General features: G+C 39.1%; 1 protein-coding gene across 1 annotated transcript; it reads right to left on the bottom strand.

Annotated features, from left to right (window-relative positions):
- Positions 1-536: 536 nt before the first annotated feature.
- On the bottom strand, positions 537-22541 carry LOC101091113 (amine sulfotransferase-like). Its single transcript, XM_045057934.1, has 7 exons — positions 22384-22541; positions 16524-16676; positions 11984-12192; positions 7438-7561; positions 6368-6462; positions 3246-3429; positions 537-1404 (listed from the first exon to the last, which is right to left on the bottom strand). The coding sequence occupies exons 1-7, from the start codon at positions 22421-22423 to the stop codon at positions 1283-1285; spliced, it is 927 nt and encodes a 308-aa protein (XP_044913869.1). The 5' UTR covers positions 22424-22541; the 3' UTR covers positions 537-1282.
- Between the last annotated feature and the right edge of the window lie 963 nt (positions 22542-23504).

Raw genomic sequence — 23504 nt, 5'->3', positions numbered from 1 at the left:
GAAAGAGCCTAAATGTCCATCAACTGATGAATGGATAAAGAAATTGTGGTTTATATACACAATGGAATACTACGTGCCCATGAGAAAAAATGAAATCTGGCCTTTTGTAGCAACGTGGATGGAACTGGAGAGTGTGATGCTAAGTGAAATAAGCCATACAGAGAAAGACAGATACCATATGGTTTCACTCTTATGTGGATCCTGAGAAACTTAACAGGAACCCATGGGGGAGGGGAAGGAAAAAAAAAAAAGAGAGGTTAGAGTGGGAGAGAGCCAAAGCATAAGAGACTGTTAAACACTGAGAACAAACTGAGGGTTGATGGGGGGTGGGAGGGAGGAGAGGGTGGGTGATGGGTATTGAGGAGGGCACCTTTTGGGATGAGCACTGGGTGTTGTATGGAAGCCAATTTGTCAATAAATTTCATATATAAAAAAAAAAATACCTCTGAATGGGAACACTCAACTAGTGGTGATGTCAATTTTTATGTGACATTTTAGGAGTAAAGCAACACTTAGCAGGATTCCAACACAATGCATCATGATTTATTGGTTTATTAATCTATGTTAGAAATTAGGGCATAGTCACAAAAAAGAAAATTATATCGACAGAAAATAGGTCATTTTACATAAGAAAATGTCTGTACGTACAACATTGTAGAACAAGATAATGTCTGTTTTAATCAGTAGGAAAATGATGTGAATTCATTAAATGATTTGGGACCATTTGGCCCTCTGTTAGGAAAAAAAAAATTGACAGGTATCTAACAACAAAAGATAGATATTAAGATTAAATAAAGAAATGATTTATGAATACATGGAAATACTTGTGACAGCAACACTCCTAGTCGGACACAAATCCTAGAAGCCATAAAATGAAAGGCTGACTCATTTGATTACCTAAGAATTAAAATCTTAAATATGAAAAAAGACCATAAGTAGTTTTTTATAAATGACACGGCTTCTATTTTAAGATGTCAAATCAATCACATGTTACGGTCTCCCTTGTGGTTCAAGGCTTTGGAATTTCTGAACTTAAGGTAAAAACTATTCCATAATTACACTGCGACACAAAGAGAGGAAACCTCTTCTGATCAGAAAGTGAGGAATCCTAGCAAATTGAAACAGGCCACGGATGGCAAACGATGTAGTGTGGGCATATGAATATTTATTCATCAGTGAGCTTTTTCAATAAGCCAATGACAATCAAAGATGAAAGGGTACAATTCGATATATTTCCTTTTGAAAGAAGTTTCGTAAAAATATTTGTGCATTGTTAAGAAATCTATTCTTCATTCATATCCCAGATGAACTTCAAGGGAATATCTTTCATCTCCGTTTGGAAAATCTTGTCAAACTTTTCATTCTGCTCAGCAGTCATGTGATTTTTCCAGTCTCCAATCGTACCTGGGAGGAACAGCAAAGAAATTGCTTCAAGGCAGATTCTGGGAGGAGGAGGCATGATGCCTTAGTGCTGGGAGAAACACCATTTTTTGGACATTCATTTTCCTCCCTAGTAAGGCCCTTGTTTCTCCTGCACATGGCAATGGCCCTTTTCTCTCCCACTTTATGGGAAGGGGAAAAGAGAACTCATCATCACCATTAGGTAATTTAAGGTAATTAGCTCAAGCCCTGAGCTGTCAGCTACCTGACAAACGAGGAAACTCTTGCAACTTGTTGACTATTTTGTTTCAGGCTAACATGGGCTATTGTAGTTTACAGAAGTCCTTAAAAATTCCAAAAATCAGATATCATTAGACAAATATTTACTGATGAGGACATGGATGCTCAGAGAGATTTTTAAAATATAGCCCAAGCTCATACAGTTTGGAATGGCCCACCTGTAATTATTCCATTTGTACCCAGTGTAGGTTTACAACAATCTTACTTTAAACTTACAGACACAGAGTTGGGATGGCAAGTAGAGGTTGATAGAAGGAAAGGCAAGAAACACTGAATGTAAAATCACGCTAAAGTGTAAACAAATAAATAAACCAGCTTCAATGCTAATGAAACTGAAAACACAAACACAATTTGTGCAGGAGTGGTAAAGCCAGTACAAATGACATTACACTCCATAACATCTAAGAGAAAAGTATGTGCAGAAGAAACAAGGGAATGTGCATCATTTCCGTAAGGAAATTTGGCTTCTCCTATTTGTTTTCTTGGCCATTTAAGTCTCTCGTTTTTCAGGTGTGTTAAAGATGTGTAACCACAGAAAATTTTCTTTTTTCAAAGAAAAAAATGCAAGTGCCATGATGATGGCATTGGAGAAGGATTGTAGCATCTACAACATGACAGGATGCGCTGAGGGTAAAGGGAAGGGCATGTCCCCACTTCAGGTTGGCTCCAAGTTACCAGTGTTTCATATTTTTTAGTTGAATGGGTGAAGATGTACAAAGTAGTTAAGTGAAGGAAATATTAATGTATTTAAGCCACTATTTATTGCGATTGGTGTAGAGGCATAAAACATTCTGATTATGTGTAAAATTTATGTCAATAATTCTGTATTATCGATTTTCCAGGTACTAAGAAGATCATACATTTTAACTTAGAATAATTTATAAAATAATAAAACTATTCTAACATGTTCACATTTATCATTTATATGAAGGAATCATTCATTTAAAAACGCACTCACCAGAGGTATCATATTGAGATAAAGGAGATATTCCTATACATTTTTATGATGGAAGATTCTTTTGTTACTGGGGAGGACTATTATGTATACTATACTATTATATGTGTGTGTGTGTGTGTATGTGTGTGTATATATATACTATTATATGTATACATAATAGTCCTCCCCAGTAACAAAAGAACAGTGAATATGTGTTGTTAATTCAGTCCTGGACGAGGTTCAGACTAAATCACAGAGATGGAAGAACAGCCAGTGATGGCCAACTGTGCCACCATTAATTCATCATCATGTGCCTAGCCCATTGTACTGGGGGAAAATAGTCTAACACTAAATGAACATCCCTTTTGTGATAGACATGGTGATAGGCATTGGTAGATTTCCAGGGGCCAAGGAGAAGGCCTTGCAACTTTAGGCTATTCATCCAGACACATTCTGGGACCAAATAATATAGTCTCTTGAGGAGCACCAAGAAGAAATCATGGAAAATCAACTGTGTAGGGAAGGAAACAGGGCCATAGCAGCTCCACATCAGGAAAGCTTAGAAGCTACACTTCGGTACGTTTGTATCACAGTGCAAGATAGCCAAGCATTTATTGTTCAACATCACCTTTGCGAAAGAAATGACCTTTTTTTTGTATCCCAAAACAGGTCTTGAGTTTATCGTCATAATTGGCTCGTGGGTCATTCTTCATGTTTTCAAATGTGGCCTGTCTCACAACAGCATCCAGGTCCTCTTCACTCAATTCTTTCCCCAAAAATTTGCATACTTTTAACACAGAGCCTCTGAGGTCCTGAAATAAATCATAATATGATAAATGATGCACATTATAAGAAAGAAGACACACACAAAAGTCACAGCTAAATATCATTATGGGAGTGAAAAATGTAGGTGCTTAGGATACTTAGAAAAGTGGAGCAGGACCATGAGAAGGTTCTTGCTTATTCCTTCTTGATAAATTAATTCCTCCCTTGTCGACTGTTTTAGAGTGCATATTAGGAACACTCATATTTCATTTTATTTGTGTTGAGTGGGCAAGTATTTGGTGAATAGCTACTATATGTCAGATACTGCCCTAAATGATGGTGCAAGTGAACAGAGGCACAACAGGGAATCAGTTCTGGGAATTCAGTACAAGTACTTACTGGCAAAGAGTAATTATGTAACAGAATTCAGAGAAAGTTCCTCAAAGATGAGAAATTTGTTCTGGGAATTAAACCAAAACCAGGACTTTTTTGATAGACAAACTGAAGATACAGTGTTTAAATCAAAAAAAGAATATCTGCAAAATTGTGGTTGCATGGGAGGTGTGGGATCTCAGGTCACAAGAGTATGAGAATTTGAGTTTCTCTGGGGCTATATGGGAACAGGTCTGGGATGAGAAAGATGGGAGATGGGCCTGTAAGCAATAGAAGGACAATCAACAAAACTAAAAGGCAACCGACAGAATGGGAAAAGATATTTGCAAATGACATATCAGACAAAGGGCTACTACCCAAAATCTATAAAGAATTCACCAAACTCCACACTCGAAAAACAATCCAGTGAAGAAATGGGCAGAAGACATGAATAGACACTTCTCTAAAGACATCCATGGGGCGCCTGGGTGGCGCAGTCGGTTAAGCGTCCGACTTCAGCCAGGTCACCATCTCGCGGTCCGTGAGTTCGAGCCCCGCGTCAGGCTCTGGGCTGATGGCTCAGAGCCTGGAGCCTGTTGCCGATTCTGTGTCTCCCTCTCTCTCTGCCCCTCCCCCGTTCATGCTCTGTCTCTCTCTGTCCCAAAAATAAATAAACGTTGAAAAAAAAATTAAAAAAAAAGACATCCAGATGGCCAACAGGCACATGAAAAGATGCTCAATACCACTCCTCATCAGGGAAATACAAATCAAAACCACACTCAGATATCACCTCATGCCAGTCAGACTGGCTAAAATGAACAAATCAGGAGACTATAGATGCTAGAGAGGATGTGGAGAAACAGAAACCCTCTTGCACTGTTGGTGGGAATGAAAACTGGTGCAGCCGAAATAGATCTACCCTATGACCCAACAATAGCACTGCTAGGAATTTACCCAAGGGATACAGGAGTGCTGATACATAGGGGCACATGTACCCCAATGTTTATAGCAGCAGTTTCAACAATAGCCAAATTATGGAAAGAGCCTAAATGTCCATCAACTGACTAATGGATAAAGAAGATGTGGTTTATATATACAATGGAATACTACTTGGCAATGAGAAAGAATGAAATCTGGCCTTTTGTAGTGACGTGGATGGAACTGGCGAGTGTTACGCTAAGTGAAATAAGTCATACAGAGAAAGCCAGATACCATAAGTTTTCACTCTTATGTGGATCCTGAGAAACTTAACAGAAGACCATGGGGGAGGGGAGGGGGGAAAAATTACAGAGAGGGAAGGAGGCAAACCATAAGAGACTCTAAAAAACTGAGAATAAACTGAGGGTTGATGGGGGGTGGGAGGGAGGGGAAAGTGGGTGATGGGCATTGAAGAGGGCACCTGTTGGGATGAGCACTGGGTGTTGTATGGAAACCAATTTGCCCATAAATTTCATATAAAAAGAAAAAAAGAAGGGCCATATTGTGAAGAAGATTACAAGGCCAGCCAGACACTTGAATCTCTATTTCGTAGGTGATATGCACTCAGCCAGAGAGTCTAGATTTGGTATATGCCCTATGGCAGGGGTAACAGAAGCTAGTGACACTCAGCAGGTGGCAGCCTTTAGGGTCGCCGGCCTTTCAGCTCTTTCTCTTCTTTCCTGCTAAGAGATCCTGGTGGTGTCCTGGCAGCAGTGCCCAGCCACATTCCATAATGATCATTATTAATCCAAATTCCTCGTGGCAATCCCACTGTCTGCTACAAGAGATTAGTTTAGGGTGGTCACATGGCCCAATTTGGGTATTGGGTCTGAAAGAGGAAGTCAAACAGAAGTTTCTGAGAGTGAGTTTCCTCATGGAGCAAAGGTGGGAACAAAGCAAGGCAAGAATGCCACTCTTCTCCCCGTTAACACTCTGTCTGCCATGTAAGCTATCATGTGAGGACATGACTTTGGAGCTACAACTGTCCTGCTACCATGAGGGAAACATCGTCATCACACCAAATATGGTACAAAAGAAACACAGAAAACCCTGGGATATTCTTGACATGCGTGAGCCAAACACCCAGCATCAGGGTAGCCTGGCTCTGGGTTTTAGTCAGTAAGCAATAGAAGTTTTCTTTTCAGGCACATATAGTTGACTGTACTGGGAGCTGAATTCTTTCCAATCATACACAGGTATTTTCATTTAATTTTCCCTGCATGGTTTAATCATACACAATACAGACAAGATTAAAGTTCCCAAGAAATGTACCTGCAAGTGAGGAACACACATCTACAACATTAGTATAATTAAAAATGGAAGGAAATAGACATAACAATTCACAAAAGAGAAACCAATAATCTGACTCAAAATAATCAAATCATTCACACCAACATACATAAACAGACATCTATTGACACACAGATAAATTTTGAAAAGAAACCTCCAGTGGTAGTTCTAAATGGCAACCTGGTAAAGAAAGCATAGAAGTGATACAGGAAAAATGTCTCCTGGTACACAATCTGGGTTCTCAAATTTGATATCATCCTTTGGGTGTTCTGGGCATAAACAATCAATTCATTCAGCCAGGCTGGCTTACAGCATCAGTGAAGTCAGTAATGTCACATTTCTCACCTTCTTCATCTCCTCATACATCAAGAACTGAATGTTGAACAGGCTTTTGTGCTCATACCAACCTTTGATGTGGTCAAACCAAAGACTTCCTACCACTGTGGGAAGAACAGATACATCATTAAGTAAATATGTTGAACACATTGAGAAGAATCTACAGTCCTAGGAGATGCAGGAACCTTTAGTAACAAAGGAGGAAAAGGAAGTGTGCTGCTAGATTCCAGATTTCCCCTAGCATCTGGTTGTGGGAGAACCATCCAACTTCCACCAGGAAACAAACATACAGTCAAGGAGAAATTAGTCTCTTAAAAATGCATTTCATATAAATAGAACATAATCTTGCCATGGGGTTAGAAAAACTGAAAAGGGAAAGGAGGAATGAATCCTCTCCTTACTTCTCCCACTATCCCCAAAGGCACATGGAGGTATTTCCACTCTGCAAGGAGCACGAGAGGTCTCTGAAGAGTCACTTCAGCTCTGCCACAATGCATTGGAGACAATCGTAAGTCTGTTCCAGATCATCACGTTTACTTCTGCAAGCTTTGTTCCTGGTCAAATAGCTGCACTGGCTCCTCAGATAAGAATGTGGTGAGCACCTGTTTTGCTCAATGGATAGAACATGCAACTCTTGACCTCAGAGTTGTGAGCCCCATTCTGGGTGTAGAAATTACTTAAACAATGAATAAAAATTTACTAAAATATTTTTTAAAGGACTCTTGGGAGGAGCCCCTTGAAATATGAAGCGCAAAGCTCCAAACGTACGCTCTCACTGAGCTACTTCTCACTAAGCTAGGACAGAAATCTGTGTGCTAGTGAAATAATCTCTCCATGGTTAGATGTAATTATTCTCTGTTGGTATGACTGTAATCTTGACATTCTGTTGAGAAGGAGAGAGAGTTAGCAATATTTGTACAATGGCTGGACATGGTCACCTAAGACAACACTACCAACTGGCTTGATACGTTGATTACTGATCCCCATTCTACTCTATTTAAGCAAACTCTTTCTCTCTGCTAGAGCTTAAAAACTCACCACAGGACACCAAACTTAGTATTTTATGAAATTTTAGTTACCTTCTCCTTCTAGAAATAGTTTCATGAATTCCACAAAGTTATCTGTAGAGGATGGTGTCAGTTCCTTTGAAAAGTGAAAAAATGAGCACATAACATCCTTAGGGTTTCTGTATATGTAAATAACCTGGAAAGAAAGGAAGTATTCATTATATCTGATGCTTTCATAATGTCATATTTGTACCCTAATGCCCTCCAACTGAATGAAGCCTGTTAGCTTAACTTTACAGTTTCTAATCATGTCTTGTATATATTCAGCCCTCTTTGTATTTTGCATTTCTCCTCTGCAATGGCTCTCCCTTAATGATTGGGAGACTTAATTATTGGTGACTATCAATTACCTCACATGGTACCTCTTCTTACTCCCCTAGACAGAAACCAACAATATTCTCCTGTCCCTACCTCAACAAGCTAACATATGTGAAAATATCTCATAGCTATACAATTATGGCAATAGGAAAAACTTACTAAGATATTTTCAAATCATCTGTGAAAGTTTAGATTGTATTTCTCTCATCCTTCAGTGCATGGTTCACATAATTCTTATATATCTTCACAGTATAAAGCACAAGTACTTGACCCGTAGTAGTTACTTCTTCAATATTTTTTGCATTGAAGGACTATGAGATTTAACTTTAAAAATGTATATTGTAACCAATCAGAAGCCATAATTTCATAAAGCAGTGAAGCAACCCAATGACATTAAATTTTTTTTTCAACGTTTTTTATTTATTTTTGGGACAGAGAGAGACGGAGCATGAACGGGGGAGGGGCAGAGAGAGAGGGAGACACACAGAATCGGAAACAGGCTCCAGGCTCTGAGCCATCGGCCCACAGCCTGACGCGGGGCTCGAACTCACGGACCGCAAGATCGTGACCTGGCTGAAGTCGGCGCCCAACCGACTGCGCCCCCCAGGCGCCCCCCAAAGACATTAAAAATACAAAGTATTGGGGTGCCTGGGTGGCTCAGTGGGTTAAGCGTCCAACTTCAGCTTAGGTATGATCTCATGGTCCAGGGGTTTGAGCCCTGCATCAGGCTCTGTGCTGACAGCTTAAAGCCTGGAGTCTGCTTTAGATTCTGTGACTCCCTCTCTCTCTGCCCCTCCCCTGACCATGCTCTCTCTATACATAATAAATAGAACAAAATATATAAGGAAACTGGGAAAAGGAGTGGTTTGAAGATAAAATCAAAACTCCTTTTGGTATTGGAGCCCATATTTGGATAATACCTATATAGAAATATATTTGACATCTCTATAGATATAGAGTTATTAAATACTTTACATCAATCTAGAATTAAAGGGAGAAATCAACTACACATACATTGTATTTAACTTACATGATTAGATAATCTAACTGAGGGATTAACTATAGAGGGAGAATAGGAGAAGGCCAGGCCGAAAATCTGGGAATCATCAGCTCTCAGAGGTTGGACAGAGAAGGAGAAGCCAGTAAAGAGGAAGGAGCAGCGTCTCAAAATGTAATTGTATAAGTTAGAAAAGATCTCGCATAACATTTCCTAAATAGTAAAAGCATCAACTTTTCTCACAAAAAGCCAAAGCCCAAGACGAGAGTGCAACAGGTTAGGTTAACTCATCATCTCGATGTAGTCATGGACTGAGTCTCCTACTTTTCCACTATGACATGCTAACCCTTCTTTATGTCCCACACAGCTGCCACTTTTCATCCCCATGGTCAGTTAAAATAATGAAGAAACCTTCTTTCAGAGGACACGAAAGAAACTTCTTCTTTGCTTGTGTTGTTGTTCATAAGCTTGTCACTTACCTGTGCCTTAAAAATTAATGGCAAGATGCCTGGTACCAAGCCCTGCTTTTGCACCAACCAAATTTTACCACTCTAACCATCAGACCAGAAGCATATACAGGATACAAGTCCAAACAAAATGAGAGCTCTGCTGAAATGAAATATGAAGAGAGGGAAAGGTTTTGGGGTAGAATCTCCTCTAAGTGTCCACTGAGATAATATGATACCACGAATGTGGTGTCTGGAACAGCGGGAAAAGAAAATGTTTAAAGACGTAGAAAGCGATCAACTATGTCAGATGCCAGTGATAGGCCAAGTAAAGTGATCAAGAAATGATCCCCCCTTTTCAAAACTATAATAATAAGGGACGTTGGCATTCAGGATTCAGTGAAAGAGCGGAGAAGGAGGCTAAACGCTTTTAAGAAGTTTATCTCAAACAGAAAATGAAAGGCAGAAAATGAAAATTGAAATGGAGCAAGACAAGTTTTATTTTACTGTTAAAAAATGCCACATGAAAACTTCATTATGGGCCAAACAGAATGATCCAATCAGCATAAGGAAATTGGTAATGAATGAAAAAAAAAGGAAATTATATTGTTTAAGGAAAGTCTTTGAGAGTAGAACAAGTTTCTCAACAGTGGCACCATGGACATTTCCCCCAGATAACGGTCTGTGGTTGGGACTACTGTAAGCATCATGGGACATTTAACAGCATCCCAGGCCTCAACCCACTATAACTAGCAGCACCACCACCATAACCAAAAATGCCTCAAATATGCTAAATATCCTGTGGGGAATACGCAGAGCTGAGAGCTGATGATTCCCAGATGTTGGCCTGGCCCGACTCCCATTTGCGAAACAGTGGAACAGACAAAAGGGATCCAAAAAGGGATCCAGACCATGAATGGAGGGGCAGATATATAATAAGAACAAAACTGTGTACACATCCCACCTTTTCCTCTTAAGGAGGGACAGCAGTGAGGGGAGGTTTTGCATGTGGAGGGCATCTACTGTTAATGGTTTACTTGGAGTCTTTTACTGGGATAGGTGGAGCAGAATGCTGCTGAGGTTTGAGAAGATAAAGAAAGTGTGAAAAGTCAGTATGGAAAGGGGGGGAAAGCAAAACATTTTTAAAAAGTAAAGTGTGGGGCGCCTGGGTGGTGCAGTCGGTTAAGCGTCCAACTTCAGCCAGGTCACGATCTCGCGGTCGGTGAGTTCGAGCCCCGCGTCGGGCTCTGGGCTGATGGCTCAGAGCCTGGAGCCTGTTTCCGATTCTGTGTCTCCCTCTCTCTCTGCCCCTCCCCCGTTCATGCTCTGTCTCTCTCTGTCCCAAAAATAAATAAACGTTGAAAAAAAAAATTTAAAAAAAAAAAAGTAAAGTGTGAGAATTGTGGCCATAAATGTAAAGAAAGACACAATTTTTAACTGTTTTGATTTTTTCTGACCACACTACCAGATTCATGAATATAGGTACTAATATAAAACAATTGTGTTTCAGCAGAATTAAGGGTTGGCAACAAATCATAACAGTTGAATTAGCAAAAGAATTTAGACAAAAAGGATTTGAATTTAAACTGTAGAGTCACTGGTGGGCAAGGAGCAATTGAGGACACGCATATATATGAGAGTGAGTGTGGGGAATAGGAGTGGGGAGGGGGCTGGAGAAATGAATGTGCTGACACATCACTGCACGGAACACCTGAAAAGAGCAGGAGGAAAAGGAGACAGCACTCAGATAATAAGGTGCTAGAGGCAAAGATCCGCATTAGGGCAATTACTGGTGATCCCTTTTGTCATTCATTCAACTCTAATGCCTTCTGGACAGCGTTCTATGCACTACAAACTCCATCTGTCTCAAGGGTTTTACACTGTGGCCAGAAACATAGACAATAAATAAACAGGTAAGTATGTATTACATCAGAAAGCAAAAACAGTCATAGACAGAGGCAGGTGCATAACACGTGGGTTGCAGAAGAGGGTTACTGAGGTTGGTGGAGGAAGAGTGGCTGGAGTTTAAATCAACCGGAGAGGCCTGGCAGGGCTAGGGTCTGGGAGGCCAGTGCAGAGCCTGACGGGTCAACCTGAAGGAGGCAATCCCACACTTGTGTGGCCCTGACAGGAAGTGCCTCCTTCATGTTGATCCTTTGAGTGCAGTTGGCCTCACTCCTATCTGGCCAGCCAGAGACAATGTACATCAACTTTGAAATAATCCCGAGTCAGAGGAGTGGAGGTAGAGAGGGAGAAAATGAGTAAGAGTTGAAATTATCAGTGGGTGGAGGTGACTGATACTGGGAGAGACAGAAAAATCACTCAGTAGATACAAATGATTCTCTCTGAGCTTCCCTCAGATTTCCAATGAACTCGGTACATTTACAGAGAAAGCGGGCAAAACAGGTTGGAAGCGTCAGAAGGAAGCGAGGAGAGCATACAGAAAAAAGAAAAAGGAATTGTTGGCAGTTTATATACACATGGTAATATAGCTAACAAATGAGAGGGTATATAATATATAATGTATATGATATTATAATATACTCTATGAAGTAAATTAAGTACACTCCTATATAGTCTCATTTTCCAATGGTTGTGTTCCATATGTGATCAGAAAACAAAGGGTGAAAGATAAAATCAGATACTGGAAGATAAGAACACAAAAGTCTGTTGAAAATTAACGCATGACAAATACCACATTTGCTAACACCTGGACGAGTGCAGCATCAATGTAATGAATAGAAATGAAATAATGAAAAAGCAGTTGTCTTTCAGCAGCCATAGTCTATTTTCCTACTTTGGCTTTTTTGTTCTTTAGCCCCCTGGGAACCAAGTAGCATGGGATGTGGGTAACGAAGAGACGAGGAGATGGTCTTTCAGCAAAATCCACTTTTTGAGGGTTGTACTCAATAAACGGGATGCGTTCAACTGTTTCCAGATTCCCAATGCCTTTGCGATGTTCTTCAAAATAAATCAAGCATAGTATCTGCTGAAACCAGATAGTACCTGTAAAAGAAATAATTTTGTTTTAATGATGCGAAAATTTATCCAAGAAGTATATAGATGTGTCATCAGTTTTTTAATCAGAGGTTGTTATTATAATACGTACAAAGGTAATTTTGTCTCAATGGAATTTTTAATATATAAAGGGTGCAGTGTGGGTAAAGACAAACATACATTGCCTTTGCTTTTCCTTATAAGGAGATTCGACATGTGAAACTCCATGGGCATTTGTCCCACGAATTTTTCTTGAGCCTTCTGTACTTTCTTCTGCTTCATATATGGGAATTTTAAATTATCTTCTATGCTTGCCTCAAGATTTCTTTCCCCAACCCCACTCCTAGGACGTTAGCTAATATCGAGAAAAAAAATTGGCATTTTACTGATAGAGTCACTTTCCATCTTTCCCCCATTCCCTATGTTTCTTACTGTGCCCATGATGTCACTTCGGGAAATAGTGTTCATTATAAATCCCTAAAGGAGGCCCTGTGATCCACATGGATACAGGAAGGAAAAGATTAGACCTTTTGCTGTAAGTGGGATGTGACAAATTCTAAGGATGACTATTTCTCCCAATTCCAATTAGAGTGGACATATGTCACAGGATACACGGGTGTACTGCCTACTCTAGATTCCTTCCACTTCATTTTGCATGCTTCATATATGGGAATATTAAGAGTTAAAACACACCTTCTGTAAGGTCATGCTTCTCATATATACAGGCAATGCTTCAAAAACCTACCCCAACAAGAAGTCACATGTGCCAGAAAGGTTCAAATCAACATCTTAAATGAGAAAGTACATTGGCCCCTCATCAATTCCCATCCTATAATTCCTTCCTGAGACCACCCTATCACCCTGCCTGTGAAGCAGCAGCACCTGGTAAGCAAGATCATTGTTAAGAATACATGCCTTGCTGTCAGGTGGTATGCACCTTTTCTGGAGCATGATGGGTATAAATCCTCCAGTGTTGCCCAGGGAAGACCAAGATCATGCGTGCTTACATGTTACCACAGCTGATGTTCAAACACAATGAAAATTCATTGTTATGAAGCTCTAAAAGGGTTTCTTACATTCTCCAACCTTTCCCAGATAAGAAGTACTGCTTCTGCATCAGGTATCACAGCTTCAGGGGTGCCGAGGAATTACCAAACATGACCTTAATGGGTCACAAGTCTGCAGAAATTTAAGACTATGAGGACTGGAAGAACGTGTTCCCCAGGCAAAACAGGCTGTATTTTTCCTGTCTTTGTCCTCTCTCCTGCTTCTGCTTCCATATCCACTCCTGTATCACAACCTATCTTTCTCGTTTTCTCTTCTTTCTTTCTTCCTTCCTTCCTTCCTTCCTTCCTTCCTTCCTTCCCTCCCTCCTTCCTTCCCTCCTTCCTTCCCTCCTTTCTTTCTTTCTTTCTTCCATTCTTTCATCTTCTTTCTTTCTTTCTTTCTTTCTTTCTTTCTTTCTTTCTTTCTCCTTCTTGCCTTTTTGGATGTCAGAGGTTAATGTAAGTTGATATTTATCATTTTCTGCAGTCATGCTATACTAACATCACTGATTCACTGCAGGCACTCCAAGATCTATTAATTCCTTATATTCACATTTCCTGCTTCCATTCCTACCCCTACTTCCACCACAGACAAGAAGACTTTAGGGTTTAAAGTATATTCTTTCTTGGAAGATGTTCTTTTGAAATATGTATTGTTGTATGTGCTTGATTTTTAATCCATGCACGTCATTTCTTACTGTTTGTCACTGTGAGCTGTGGTTTAACATTCCTTTACATGCTACTGCTGATCCATTGCACCTAACAGATGCTGTCTGTGTTTCAGGGTGTGCATTCATGCACTGACCTGTCTAATTTCCCCCAATGGACAGCACACCCCAAACAACACTGCCACATACACCCTCACTCATGTTGCCTATGAACCCATATGAGATATTCTTGGAGACATATACTCAGGAGCAAAATTGCCTGGTATGTCTGTATTTCAGTTGATCAGATAGTGCCAGACTGCTCCCCAGAGAATGGCTGCTTCAGTCTACTCTCCCAGCAGTATCACACTAAAGCATGCAGATGTGTGTGTACTCCTTGTCAGCATTCAGGGTTTCTGATCTTTCTAATTGCTGTCAGTGTACTAGATATAAAGCAAGTGACTATTGTGTACCAGCTTTGTGTTTTTTTGTTGGTATTGGTGGAGAGTGGTTTCCTTCAGTAAATTTTCAGCTTATCTCTTTGGCTCTTTTTATAAGTAGATCACTGTTCTCTTCCAGTTTATCTGTATATATACCTAATATATTCTAGGTATTAATTATTTTTAATTATAGTCATTGCCAGTAGTTCCTCTCTTTCAGACCCTATTAACTTTGCCTAGGGAACTCACTGTTAAGCAAAGCCCAAAAATCTTAATTTTGATGTAACTGAATTTATCAAACTTTTACCTGTATATTTTTCTTTGGACGTTCGTGTAGAAGCTCTTGACCACTCCTTAGTTACAATGATTTTTCTACAATATTTTTAATAGAAATAGTTGTATAATTTTACCTTTAATATTAGTGTCTTGAATATACTTAGAGTTTACTCTTTTATGTGCTGTTCGACTCCAGGTGAACTTCCTGCATATAGTGACACAGATTTCCTGGGACCAAATATACTATCTTTTCCCCATTAATAAATGCACCTTACTTAAATTTATATTGAGTTCTGTTATACACATGGAATTGTTTTTTTAGGTCTTTCCTGTTCTTCTGGGTTATTTGTTCTTGTCTAAATGCTATGATGTGCTTCCTAAAGATGGCTTTATAAAGAATGAACAAATTAAGTATGTAGATATATGGTATAGTATAAGGTGATATGTGTTATATTATGGAGGGAAAATAAAGCAGCAAAGAAGAGTGTGAGAATTTTGAGTGAGGCTGCATTTTTAAATATGACCATCCAGAATGCCTTAATGATAAGTTTAAAATAAGGACCCAAAGGAAGGGAGTAAACCATGCACATATCAGGTAGAAGAGCATCAAGGGAAAAAGATTCTGTGAGTGCAAAGAGCCAGAGATAGGAACATGTCTGTTAAATTGAGGTAGAGCAAGAGAATCAGTGTTTTCTGGGGGAAAAAAATATTAAAAACATTTTTTTCTAACAAATATTTTAATAATTAGTAACAATCCTTCACAGACTCTTCCAAAAATAAAAAAAGTGGGGACACTTCCCAATTCATTTTACAAGGCTAACATTACCCAGATAAGTACCAGAAAAGACACTAGAAGAGAAGAATGTCACAGGCCATCAGTCTTGATGAATATAGATGCAAAAAATCCCCAATAAAATATTAGCAAACTGAATTCAACAACACATTAAAAGGATCATACACCATGATCAAATACAATTCATTCCAGGGATGCAAGGATGGTTCAACATCCACAAATAGAATAGTTTGATAATGCATTAAAAAATGAAGCATAAAAACCATATTATCATCTCCATAAATACAGAAAAAATTCAACAGAATTGAATATTGTTCATCATAAAAATTCTCAACAAAATGTAGAAGGAACATAACTCAATATATTAAATGCCATTTATGACAAGATCATAACTAACATCTTTCTCAATAGTAAGAATTTCAGTTTTCCATCGGTGTAGAGAAACTTATTAATCCAGTGATTTCCCTCTTCATTCTCAGCAGTATATCTTCTATCCATACCTGGCTATGGAAGGGACCCCCCTACTGTGGGATCAATGGGATATACCTGTGGCTCGGCCTCCCTAATGTCATTCACACTGAATGGGGATGAGGCCGGACAGTGGCTCATAGAGCTGAGTATGAGCCCTAGCTGTGGGCTAGAAATGTCCTTAATAAACATCCTTATTTTTCAAAAAATAAAAATAAAAAAATAAAACACAGGTAGAGAATGTAAATAGATGTATGTGTAGGCCCACACACACAAAATGTATGTATATATTCTACACATATATATGAGTGGTATCAAAAATAAGACCCAAAGTATTTGGGGAATGATCATAATTAGTATAAGTTCAATTTCCTCTTTCTCAGGTACTTGGTCATTAAATACAACTTCAAGTATGTCTCAAGAAGCTGCCTAAATGGCACATATTCCTGTGTCCTTTCCCAGCCCACTTCAGCAACTCAGTGTTTGATAGGGTTTCGTCAATCTCTCTCCTTCTTCATTATGCCCATTTCCCTTGCCCACATGAGAAATTACTTATATCCAGTAGATTGACTATATATGCAAATAGAATATGCTCCTAAAAAAACAGTGCTCCCATATTACAGAAATATCATTTTATTAATTATATTAGCTGTTGGAATACAGGACTCACCAGATTTGGGGTATGTGATTATGAAGACATCATCATCTCTGATTTCAAAATCATCTAAATTTTCTAACATTTCAAGATTAAGTTGAATATTTGCAAAATAACATCCTTTAAATTTGGTTAAAAATTTGTTTGTATCTTCCATATTTCTGTTGCCTGCAAAATACAGATAAATTATTTGAGAGAAATTTAGTAGAATGTTATAGTCTTCCCTTCTGTATCTTTCCTTTTTAACAAACACAAACACTGAAAACCTGTTGGCTCTGAAAGCTATTCGCCTGGATTCTGGATGTGTGGAATTTGGGGAATGCCCAAGAGACTTCTATTTATGGGCTAGCTCTTGGTTTTATTTGTGCGTGCTCCATTCATGTAGGTATGGGAAAGTAGCTTAAGAGTAATTATTGTAACATTTCCAAAAACTGATGCTCTTAATCACAAATTTTATGTATATTTGAACAGAAAATGTATATACAAATAGGATTTAAGTGGGCTTCAAAAACACTTGTCTATCAGACCAACCACATAGTCCTTTATGAGCTGGCCTTTTTCCCCCCCCTGTAAATGAACTACATTCACTTGCTTAGGTCTTAGTAGGTTCATAAAAGATTTCTTTTATATAATTTCTCGGTAGGCATTATCTGTTTATAGTAATCTTGGTACCTTTGAATTTAACTTTCTTTTTTTTCTTTTTTTTAACTTGTGACATCTTTTTTTTTTTTAATTTTTTTTCAACATTTATTTGTTTTTGGGACAGAGACAGAGCATGAACGGGGGAGGGGCAGAGAGAGAGGGAGACACAGAATCGGAAACAGGCTCCAGGCTCTGAGCCATCAGCCCAGAGCCCGACGCAGGGCTCAAACTCACGGACCGTGAAATCATGACCCGAGCCAAAGTCGGCTGCTTAACCGACTGAGCCACCCAGGCGCCTCAAGAGACTCTTAAATACAGAGAACAAACTGAGGGTTGGTGGGGGTGAGGGAGAGGGGAAACTGGGTGATGGACATTGAGGAAGGCACTTGTTGGGATGAGCACTGGGTGTTGTATGGAAGCCAATTTGACAATAAATTATGTTTTAAAAAACATTAAACCAGCATAGAATCACAATGATGAAAAAAAAAATACAGGGGCGCCTGGGTGGCTCAGTCGGTTGGGCGTCCGACTTCAGCTCAGGTCGTGATCTCACAGTCCGTAAGTTTGAGCCCCGCATCGGGCTCTGTGCTGACAGCTCAGAGCCTGGAGCCTGTTTCAGATTCTGTGTCTCCCTCTCTCTCTGACCCTCCCCCATTCATGCTCTGTCTCTCTCTGTCTCAAAAATAAATACACGTAAAAAAAAATTTTTTTTTAAATATGCCTGGTTTGTAGGCCAATATCCCTGATGAATATGGATGCAAAAATTCTCAATAAGATACTAGCAAATCGAATTCAACGGCATATAAAAAGAATTATTCACCATGATCAAGTGGGATTCACTCCTTGGATGCAGGGCTGGTTCAACATTCGCAAATCAATCAACGTGATACATCACATTAACAAAAAAAAAGAGAAGAACCATATGATCCTGTCAATCGATGCAGAAAAGGCCTTTGACAAAATCCAGCACCCTTTCTTAATAAAAACCTTTGAGAAAGTCGGGATAGAAGGAACATACTTAAAGATCATAAAAGCCATTTATGAAAAGCCCACAGCTAACATCATCCTCAACGGGGAAAAACTGAGAGCTTTTTCCCTGAGATCAGGAACACGACAAGGTTGCCCACTCTCACCGCTGCTGTTTAACATAGTGTTGGAAGTTCTAGCATCAGCAATCAGACAACAAAAGGAAATCAAGGCATCAAAATTGGCAAAGATGAAGTCAAGCTTTTGCTTTTTGCAGATGACATGATATTATACATGGAAAATCCGATAGACTCCACCAAAAGTCTACTAGAACTGATACAGGAATTCAGCAAAGTTGCAGGATACAAAATCAATGTACAGAAATCAGTTGCATTCTTATACACTAACAATGAAGCAACAGAAAGACAAATAAAGAAACTGATCCCATTCACAATTGCACCAAGAAGCATAAAATACCTAGGAATAAATCTAACCAAAGATGTAAAGGATCTGTATGCTGAAAACTATAGAAAGCTTATGAAGGAAATTGAAGAAGATTTAAAGAAATGGAAAGACATTCCCTGCTCATGGATTGGAAAAATAAATATTGTCAAAATGTCAATACTACCCAAAGCTATCTACACATTCAATGCAATCCCAATCAAAATTGCACCAGCATTCTTCTCGAAACTAGAACAAGCAATCCTAAAATTCATATGGAACCACAAAAGGCCCCGAATAGCCAAAGGAATTTTGAAGAAGAAGAAGACCAAAGCAGGAGGCATCACAATCCCAGACTTTAGCCTCTACTACAAAGCTGTCATCATCAAGACAGCATGGTATTGGCACAAAAACAGACACATAGACCAATGGAATAGAATAGAAACCCCAGAACTAGACCCACAAATGTATGGCCAACTCATCTTTGACAAAGCAGGAAAGAACATCCAATGGAAAAAAGACAGCCTCTTTAACAAATGGTGCTGGGAGAACTGGACAGCAACATGCAGAAGGTTGAAACTAGACCACTTTCTCACACCATTCACAAAAATAAACTCAAAATGGATAAAGGACCTAAATGTGAGACAGGAAACCATCAAAACCTTAGAGGAGAAAGCAGGAAAAGACCTCTCTGACCTCAGCCGTAGCAATCTCTTACTCGACACATCCCCAAAGGCAAGGGAATTAAAAGCAAAAGTGAATTACTGGGACCTTATGAAGATAAAAAGCTTCTGCACAGCAAAGGAAACAACCAACAAAACTAAAAGGCAACCAACGGAATGGGAAAAGATATTCGCAAATGACATATCGGACAAAGGGCTAGTATCCAAAATCTATAAAGAGCTCCCCAAACTCCACACCCGAAAAACAAATAACCCAGTGAAGAAATGGGCAGAAAACATGAATAGACACTTCTCTAAAGAAGACATCCGGATGGCCAACAGGCACATGAAAAGATGTTCAGCGTCACTCCTTATCAGGGAAATACAAATCAAAACCACACTCAGGTATCACCTCACGCCAGTCAGAGTGGCCAAAATGAACAAATCAGGAGACTATAGATGCTGGAGAGGATGTGGAGAAACGGGAACCCTCTTGCACTGTTGGTGGGAATGCAAATTGGTGTAGCCGCTCTGGAAAGCAGTGTGGAGGTTCCTCAGAAAATTAAAAATAGACCTACCCTATGACCCAGCAATAGCATTGCTAGGAATTTATCCAAGGGATACAGGAGTACTGATGCATAGGGCCACTTGTACCCCAATGTTCCTAGCAGCACTCTCAACAATAGCCAAATTATGGAAAGAGCCTAAATGTCCATCAACTGATGAATGGATAAAGAAATTGTGGTTTATATACACAATGGAATTCTACGTGGCCATGAGAAAAAATGAAATATGGCCTTTTGTAGCAACGTGGATGGAACTGGAGAGTGTGATGCTAAGTGAAATAAGCCATACAGAGAAAGACAGATACCATATGGTTTCACTCTTATGTGGATCCTGAGAAACTTAATAGGAACCCATGGGGGAGGGGAAGGAAAAAAAAAAAAGAGGTTAGAGTGGGAGAGAGCCAAAGCATAAGAGACTGTTAAACACTGAGAACAAACTGAGGGTTGATGGGGGGTGGGAGGGAGGAGAGGGTGGGTGATGGGTATTGAGGAGGGCACCTTCTGGGATGAGCACTGGGTGTTGTATGGAAACCAATTTGTCAATAAATTTCATATATAAAAAAAAACCAAAACCAAAAACAAAAAAAAAAAATAAATAAAGTATCAGCTGATGTACTTAAAAAAAAATATGCCTGGTTTGTAAATTAACATGGAGGAATAATGGGAATTACTAACAAGAATATGGAAAATACAGAGTGACTTCTAACAGTGAGATAAAAAGTTAGAAAAACTTATGTAAAAGATACAGGAATGTTGGGGAGTGAAAATTGGTCCCTTTTATCTTTTCACAAAAGTAGAATAATGGTATCTTATAACACTGGAGCCTAGGCAGGGACATTGTAAACAATGCATCTGTGTCAGAGATTGATCATGGTCTGGCTATCCAATGGGTCCCCTATATCAAAGGGCTTATATGTTCCTCAGGGTCCAAATGTGTAGAGTAGGCTTTAGGGGAAGGCATATGCCCCCATCTGAGCCCAACGTGATTGCAAATTGGATGGGAAGAAAACCTGGCATGTGACATATGTAATATTACCCAGGGTAGAAAGTTGAAGCTCTTGTACAATAGATTTGGAATTATAATTAGAATGAAGGTGATTCACAGTCAGTTGAGGTTAGTTGGAACACCTGTCAATATCTAATTTTTGATGTTCAGGAGCACCAGGCAATGCACTGAAAGTAAAGTAAGGGATTTGCCTTTAGCACTGGTGGCCAAACAGCAAGAAACGTTCATACCTAAAGGAAGTGGTGTAGCAATTAAAATCCTTGGGAAGTGGCAGGGAGGATGTGAATATACCTTTAAAACTGGGGAAAACAGACTAAAAATATCTTTTGTGGCCAAAAGATATTGCTTGCTTCTGAGGGAGCTCAAGGAAAAGGCCATAGGACACATAGGACACATGCCTTTTCCTCGAATTGGCTGTGTTAACAGGAAATAAAGTAACAAGATAAGTAGACAAAAGGGGACATATCATCGATGGACTCCTTTTCTAGGGAAGTAAACTATTTGAAAACATATGAAAAAACTTAGTGTGATCCCAAAAGGGGGTAAAAAAGAAGATGAACTAGAATGAATCTGGTATTCTGCTATCATACATACTATACATCTACCCTCTTATATTCTCCGTGTATTAGAATCTAGTATAAAACACTACTGTTATGGTCCATTATATCTTTGTTTTAGTGTAAAATGTTCTTGAATCTCTATATAAATATTTTGGAACCAAAACAGCTAAGTTGATTGAAAATCAATGCAAAACAATTACATAATATTTTTGCTTCAAATATATGAGCTGATATCTTATATTTATCTAGCCCAGTGTTTAGAAAGATCACCTGAGGGGCTTCTGGGTGGTTCAGTCTTGGTTTCGGGTCAGGTCATGATCTCATGGTTCGTGGTTTCAAGCCCCCCCCCCCAGGGCTCTGCACTGACAGCCCAGCCCCTGCCTGGGATTCTCTCTTTCCCTCTTTCCCTCTTTCTCTGCCCCTCTTCTGCTCTCTCCGTCTCTCAAAATAAATAAACTTAAAAAATTTTTTTTAAAAAGAAGGAAAAAAGTCTCACCTGAGACTGTGTAATTAGTACAGTTCAGACAAGTTAAGGGGAGCAGAGTTTGTGTCCAGAAATATACTGCATTAGCAGGTGGATTTTTTTGCGACAGAAGCAATACAGATCCAGCAGACCCAAATAGCTTTTTACTTTTCCTTAACTGCCTAAAAGAATTTCCACAGGTGGCCTGTACCAGGAAGGAAACTTATACCAGAGATAACTTTGTACATCATAAAGACTCAATCACATGGTTGAGGTTAATTAAACACAAAGAATATGTGCTCTTCACATGTTCCTGTCAATCGTCTTTGTCTTCTTTGAATTCCCAATGCTTTCAGCCCCTTCTCTTTAGCTCAGGATAATATATAAACCTCTGTTGTGGGACTGTATTTGACTCTTCCTGTTATATGGGGCTGCCATATGTAGGTAATTACATTTGTTTTTTTCTCCTGTTAATCTGTCTTATTTCAACTTAATTACTATATCAGCCAAAGAACATAGAAAGAAAATGGGAAAGGTTTTCACCCTCGATCAAAAATGCAACTACTCACCAATAAGAGCTTGTTGAAATGAAGACTGAACTTCTGACATCAATGCCAATGGGAAGAATAATCGTGCTGCCACTGGTTGAAAAAGACTTAGCTCAAGACTATGTTATCTATGAGGAGATTTAATGATTCACCAATTAGCAGATCTCCCAGAATCAACAGCTTAATCATGAGGTGGGATTAGGCTGATAGTGATGGTAAATCATTTAACAGACTGGTGAACAGCCTTGATAACTTTACCACACAAAAAAGTGAATGCCAAATATTTCAGCTAGCTCACTGGCACTCAGTGCTCCTGGGCAGGGTTCAAAGTATGCTTTGGAGTAACATTAAAAAACAAGGATGGATTTGTTTGTTGTCCCACTCCACGATACTCTTAAGGCTGTAGGTTACTAATACCATGGTTTCAGTTGCTTCTATTTCCCTAGTACTACTCTTAGTGTCTTTAAATCTTTGTGTTGTCTCTTATGAAATGGTATTGAGAATAGGTGTAGTGTCAACAATTAAGAAGTGGAGGGAAGAAATCCACATCTGTAAGTAGCAAATACTTTGAAGGATAACGTGCCTTCCCAAATCCGACTATCATATGCTTGACACAAATCTAATACACATCCAACTACCAATCAACATCTCCTGTCATTATTCCCTTCAAAGGGCCACCATTTGCAAACTTTTCCATGCTAGTGATACCACAGAAGGAGAGATAAGTTATGGGATTGGCTCTTTGGGTAATGTTTTATGTCTTCTTTTTCACACTCTATTCAATCGGTTTGTGGTCCAAATAGAATGGCCATAAAGGATTCTAAGGCCTATTCAAAATCCCTCTATACGTACTTGGGTTATGGACCTTAAATGCTGTTACTCTCTACTGATAATGCTTCCTCAATAACAGACATGGTTGTTCCAAGTTCCACAAAACCATAGAGTCTACACTGTCATTCAGCACCAGGACATGTATGGAAGTGTTGAATCACTGAATTGTAAACTGGAAACTTGAAATACAATAAAAACTTAAAAATGTAAACATAACTAAACATTGAAAAAATTAAAAAAATCAACTGTCATTAGACTTCCAGTTTCAGTATGGTGGTATTAACCACCTTTCGCCATCTTTGAAGCATCTA

Source organism: Felis catus, chromosome B2 (assembly GCF_018350175.1).
Source record: "Felis catus isolate Fca126 chromosome B2, F.catus_Fca126_mat1.0, whole genome shotgun sequence".
Classification (NCBI taxonomy): domain Eukaryota; kingdom Metazoa; phylum Chordata; class Mammalia; order Carnivora; family Felidae; genus Felis; species Felis catus.
The sequence above is the reverse complement of the archived record's forward strand: the minus strand, read 5'-3'. Positions and strand labels throughout refer to the sequence as shown.

What these genes read in the sequence shown, in the direction of transcription:
- LOC101091113 (XM_045057934.1), bottom strand. Translation starts at nt 22,423, where the DNA reads ATGTCAGAAGTTCAGTCTTCATTTCAACAAGCTCTTATTG. An exon ending in ATTTCAACAAGCTCTTATTG is followed by an intron (nt 16,677 to 22,383) that starts GTGAGTAGTTGC and finishes TGTATTTTGCAG; the next exon opens with GCAACAGAAATATGGAAGAT. An exon ending in TAAAGAACAAAAAAGCCAAA is followed by an intron (nt 7,562 to 11,983) that starts GTAGGAAAATAG and finishes CTTTCTTTCCAG; the next exon opens with GTTATTTACATATACAGAAA.